This window comes from Dipteris shenzhenensis, chromosome 25 (assembly GCF_047967505.1).
Source record: "Dipteris shenzhenensis isolate YYH24624 ecotype China chromosome 25, Dip_SZ_1.0, whole genome shotgun sequence".
In the NCBI taxonomy this organism is placed as follows: Eukaryota; Viridiplantae; Streptophyta; class Polypodiopsida; order Gleicheniales; family Dipteridaceae; genus Dipteris; species Dipteris shenzhenensis.
Genome location: NC_141620.1, coordinates 33,799,832 through 33,806,109, shown reverse-complemented (window position 1 = coordinate 33,806,109; position 6,278 = coordinate 33,799,832). Strand labels below are relative to the sequence as shown.

At 40.8% G+C, this 6,278-nt stretch overlaps 1 protein-coding gene across 2 annotated transcripts in view; it reads left to right on the top strand.

Moving 5' to 3' along the window:
* The first annotated feature begins 5,230 nt into the window (after positions 1-5,230).
* Positions 5,231-6,278, top strand: part of LOC147885780 (initiation factor 4F subunit (DUF1350)) — a 109,919-nt gene continuing 108,871 nt past the window's right edge. For both annotated transcript variants that reach the window (XM_087396383.1, XM_087396382.1), the window contains exons 1-2: positions 5,231-5,846; positions 5,938-6,141. In XM_087396383.1, coding sequence (XP_087252509.1) covers positions 5,470-5,846; positions 5,938-6,141 — 581 coding nt within the window. In that variant the 5' untranslated portion in view covers positions 5,231-5,469. The remainder of the gene's footprint in view (positions 5,847-5,937; positions 6,142-6,278) is intronic.

The following is a 6,278-nucleotide window of genomic DNA, read 5'->3' as shown; positions in this document are numbered from 1 at the left end:
ACTTTGTAGGCACGGCATTTTTTTAGGGGTCTTCATCTAACAATCTAACCTTTAACATACCACTTTTTTTTTACTATCGTTGATTCATCCTTTCAAATTACTATGACCAATGCCATACTCTTTAACATGCTACCACATGAGTAGAATAACAAGACAAATCCATCAATATAGAGTCAACAAAAGACAAACCAGGTTAAACAATGCATAGTTGACTTTTCTACACAAAAAGTCAACACATTACTGAATAGTACTACACATGTTCTCATTCTCCTGAGAGCAATCACATCAAACACATCACTAATGGCCAACAGATTGTCAAACGGGATCAACCCATGCTGACATGGAGGATGTTCTTGAATCATAATCAAAACATGCTGAGTAGAAGCATGCAAACCACCATGAGAAGATGGTGGGGTCTGTGCATTAGAGCGATCCATGGTCTCACTATCCACACATTGAAAATTCTCCCCATAAACCTATCGTCACATTGATGATAAGAAGATGATGCAATAGTACTCAAGTGTTCTGTGCACCACCCAATAACCTATTGGGCATCCCTGAACTCTACAAATCATGTCGCCAACTAATAGTAACACCACAAACACAAGCATCTACACCATCATGCTCTCCTTACCCATGGCCAGTATTGAAGTAGCTCTAAGTGGCCTAGATGCTAGGGCATACATGCCATTTGCATAACTAAAAAAACTGCCTATAGTAGATTTGAATTGTGCACCACATCCGTCAAACCAAATCCGACAGTGTTTCCATGTGACTCCATGATCTCTTAAGAAAGTATCACGATGAGTGAAGCAATGTTGCACAGGCACCCAGTTTGGCGAGCTATCAAATCCATGAGGATTGTTTTGGTCAATGACTAAGAGTTCTACAAGGTAGTAAAACTATCGCATTTGTTTATATGGAGATGTGCCACGTATGGTTTTTGACTATGATATTGGAAATTTCTAGTGATAGAGATCAAGGAGGTCCAAGAATTCAACAACTAGTAGTTATGGTATATCTGGTTATCATAGACATCTGCCAAACTTTTTTGGAATGCATTGCCTTGGGCAAACACGACTCATTGGATAGTTGAGGAAAGATGGAGGAGGAGTAAAGGTAAGTGGCCACATCTTGATAGATATACTAGAGTACCCCATTAGTGTAGGGCTCAATGTAGTCAAGGATTAGCGGAGCCGTGGGAATCTACCTTAGTGCATGTTGAATGAGCAAATATAGATGGACTCATGGGAACACATGATTCAGTGTGAGTATTTCATGGGCTTGCAAGGTAGAAGCTAGCACCTTTTCTTGGTTAGACCCATGAAAGCATGCTACTTGAAGGTAGGATGTATGGCACATATATTAATAAGATTAGAAGTTGAGAACATAACCAAAGAATCACCCTAAGTTAAGCAAGCAAGAATATAGGAGTGCACGAGGCCATGTTGCTTGCTATTACTGTTTTGTCACTACAAGATATTGGCCCTTTTCCTTTTTTTATGCAATTTGTGAAGAACTATAATTTTCACTAAGTGTAACGCTATCGCATAGATTCACCATTTTAATTTGATTCTCTCCAAGTTCATTGATATTTATGTCAATCACACTGATGTACTAATAGCGTCAATATTTCCATTAGCTACTAAAAGCCTAACATAGAATTGGTAATTCTCTTGGTATAGCTGATATAAATACAAGAAAGACATCCTCAATGAAACTTCTTGCATGATCCATGTCATATGGAAACACAAGAGTCTTGGAGCCACTTGCACTATAATGAGGCTGATAGCCCTACTAGCAAGTCATGTCAAAAACCTATTGTGACTAGGGAAATTGGCCCTATTAGTAGGTCATGTCAAAACCCAACAGTGAGTAGAGAACCATGCTAGCATGCATCATATGCGTCGACAAACTACCAACCTTCCTACATAACACATTCCTCACCACTCATTGTAGTCCTCTTTGACATACGACGATGTCATGGACCAGGTGAGGATGGCGCACTGGTAGGCATCTATGTCACATGAGAAGGTCTACAATGGGGGGATAGGGTTATTTACTCCTTGACTCTAACCCTAGCCATAATTTGATGAATAGGTGACAACTAATTTATGAAATTAGTAACCTACCACTCTCTGATGTGACCTATGGCCAGTCGACATAGTCGGACAAATAAGAAACATAAAGAAACTCATAAACACAAAGAAAGATAGGCGGGAGGGAAAGAAAACAATGCCAAAACCCTACCAAAGTTGACAAAAATCAACTCTCAAACTTTCTTGAAACATTATGACTTCACAGGAAAATAGAAATTTACTCTCAATCTTCCTTGAAAACATTAGGAATTCACAGGAAAATAGAAATTTACGCCAAAACCCAACCACATGAAACAAAAATTTACTCTAAATCTTTCTTGGTACATTATGAATTCACAAAGCTATGAAAAAATCATGAAAGAGATATGGGAGGGAGAGAGAGTCCAATTTGCAAGAGGGAATTGCAAAAATCAAACCTAGTGTATCTTTGGCATGATAAGCTCCCTCTGGCTCTATAAGTTCTAACTGGAACGTAGTAGGAGAGGAGAAGAAGGTGGATGTGAGAGAGGGAGGGGGTTCGAGAGGTAGGAAGCAAGGGAAGTGAAGGCGATGTGTCACACAAAAGAAGAGAACGAGTGAAAAGTGTTTAGGAGTCATAGTCATACTAAACACAACATCAACATTTCCATCAATTGCCAACAAAAAAACAAATCATGTGCTCAACATTTAGGTTAATGTTTGACTGTCGGAACATCGATTTTGGCTTATGGTGATATTGATACTGTTATCGGGCTCATATCGAAGGAAATACTAGGCCTTAATATTAGTGACAAACATTTTAATGCCTTGACATTAGCACTTAAAAAAATTCCAAAGTATGGGCAAACCGTTGGCAAGAAAACTACAGAAATGACCCATGGAAAAAAGTGGTAGACTTATGCTAATAAGGAAGAATCCACCCAATTACTTGGTTGGATCCTAGGGAGGCATATTGGTGACAAGACTTATAGAACATGTTATCAACTTTCAAGATTGGATGTGAGAAGCTAAACAGAGAACGAACATATTATGGTAAGAGAGAAAGCAACCCATTTGCTTGGTTAGGTCCTAGGTAGGCATGCCGAAGACTTATAGAACACGTCATCAATATTGGACGTGAGAAGCTAAACCAAGAGTCAATCTATTAGGGTGAGGCCCATAAAAGGTAGTGTACACACCAACCACCCAAGCGTGGGTAAAAGAGGTGCCCTGACGCGTGTGTAATTTTGATTTGATTGACAAAAATGGGGCGTCCCCGAGAATGGGGAGCCTCACCCCCCGCCATACCCATAATATACACTGATAAGGGGGTTTGAAACTTGCACGCATCAATTGAAAACCTGCCTTTGGTACACCATGTGGGCCATCCACGCTTGCATGCTACTAATGCTTCTTTTTGGCACTACAAGGGTCCTAAGGGGTGGTTTTGATTAGAGTGGCTCATAGTTTAGAGTATAGTACATTTTGGTCAAGTCGACCTTGTTAATGGGTGTTTAGTGTTAGGATTAGAGGTAATTTAGGCCATGTTAATGAGTTTTAGGTTTAGGTTTTTGTCTCTTTGTGGAGATCCTAAATAAAGCCCTTTGTCACTTTGTGTGGATTATTTTTTTGGCCTTACATGAGGGATAGTGAATTATGTTACTCATTTAGCTTGTATGACACCACCTTTATTAAAAGCATGTGATATTATGTAAATGAGATCTCTTGCCAAAATAGCCGCTTCCCCACTCATATTTAATGGTCTATCCCCTTTGTCATGCCTTATCTCTCCTCTCTTTTAACTCATCTACCTTTCCCTATATTCATTCATCTTCACTTGCATTGTTCTTTTTCCCTTTCCTTCCAATTTACACCTTTTGTTTCCCTTTTACAAGTTATTGAAAATTTTTATTATAATATTTATCCGAGCTACTTTATTGCAATATTTATCTGAGCTACTTTACGTTTTCTCCAAATGGGGACTTAGTGATTGTGCCACCTTGTTGAAAGAAAGGCAATAGTGGTGACTTCAACATAGATACCAACAAATCTACAACCATGATGGACTACTTTTGCTTCAACTTAGAATTCAAAGAACCAACGACTTAGGACTCTCATCTAGACCATATATAGAGCAACCTTCATAACCCTAACAAACAAGTAGGTACCTCATTCCCATACTAGAACATTCCATTGCATACATTTGCACATAATGCACACTAACACTTATAGCTACAATAACATTCCAAAAGGTAGGGCCTTAGTGGGGTCCCCACCTTGTCTTCAAGTGCACTTAGAGTGTAAGCACAATCCCTCCTCTCCCATGGTTGCAATGTGTACCCACGCTAAATGCAAATTATATATCCTAAGATGAAAATACAAAATATAATACACACAACCACCTTCTGTAAAGTGCCTCTTCGCCAATAGGTCTTTTTATGGTAGGTGATGTTAGGGGTTATTCCATCTGGTCAACTCCTAGCATAAAGACATATTGCTCCTGCAGTCTGGCTCCTAAGGAATCCCTGATTCATATCTTCTAACACTGCCTTATCACACACACCCACATATTATATATGTTCATTTTTTTGGCCTACACGGTAGGGAGGTCTTAGTGATGATTTCTCCTTGAAAGGCAATGGGATGTATTGGTCCACGTGGTTTGGTGTGAGGCCTTTCTATTTGAATCCCATGCAATCTGTTGCAAGTCCATACGTTCAACTTCCAAGAAATTCGCTTTGCCTTGCTCTTGACACTCTTGCATAGACTTAGCCTTACAATTTAGAGACCGCAGTGCAGAGAGAGAGAGAGAGAGAGAGAGAGAGAGAGAGAGAAGGGGTGAGGACAACAGGATATCACTTCATCGTTGCACACAGAGTTCCTTCAATCCAAGGATTCTCAATTTGGCTTTCAGCTTTTGCAAGAGTCATTTGCATTAGAGCCAAAAAAAAATTGGCCCATTGCGTCACAACGAATGCATACCGCGCCATCGACAAAGTGTCCATCCCCTTGTTTTTGACGAAAGTCACTCATCTTGCTATATTATTTTTTGGTGATATATGCATCTAGTTATATTCATATTCATATTTATGCAATTGATGTATTTTGATGGTATTGCACACTTGGCGTGCAGGCTACCAAGTCTTAGCCAGCTTATTAATGGAACAGAGCTGGTTTGTATGAACGCATGAAAGCCAACGCAATCGACGGGTGCAGAGCACGTTAGTGTTGATCCCAAAATTTGTTACAGTTTATTGGGCTCTGCATTTGAGGCTGGTGATTTGAGCACAAGAGTGTCACGCTTTGATTGCACGATTGGAGCTGGAGACCGAGCATTCATGATCTTGCGCAAAATTGGCGAAGAGAGACCCCAAACGGAGGTGGAGTGGCCTTAAACTTATATTTTGCGTCGATGGCCGTCTCTGTGCAACCTCATTCGCTGTTTTTCTCTTCAATCGATGCTGTTAGACAATGTAATTCTCGGGGTTTGCCCGCGCGACCTCGAGGGCACTTTTGCTCTTTCAATTCACGGCAAGGCTGCCCGGTTGTTTTGGCTCCTTCGTTGTGGCGTTCTCGGACGCTTCCAAAAGCTTGCCAATCGGCTCACAGATGGACGCTTTCGGCTGCTTCATTTGCAACTACTTCCGGGACACCTCGCGTGAATACAGCTTATGAGAGGGTGGCAGAATGCCTGGTATTTCCCACGCGTCCAAGACGGAAAAAGCCGAGGGCTCTTGTTCATTTCATTGGGGGCGCTTTCATAGGCGCCGTGCCTGAAGTTACATACAGGTGATAATGCAATTCGTGTCGTGAAGGCACTAATACATTATACTTAACAATATCGACATTTGCTGACTTGTCCATGTTGTTTACTCTACAGTCTGTTCATCGAGCTTTTGAGCAAGCAGGATTTTCTGATCGTAGCAACACCTTACAACGTGACATTTGAACACACTGTAGCTGCTGAAGAGGTCCATCGGAAATTTCTTAACTGCAGGGCAGTTCTTATTGACGGTGGCTTTTCACCTGCTGGCCTGGCTCCTGGCGACATCGCCGGACTTCCTGTATTTAGTATTGGGCATAGGTGTGCACGGCTCACGCAAGCCCCCAAGCACCTGTTGAAAAAATTATATCCCTGTTCAAATTACAAGAAAATATTTGAACCAAAACTTCGTAGTTCTTCCTAAGTATTCCATAGAATGAGGCAATTTGTAGTCTTTT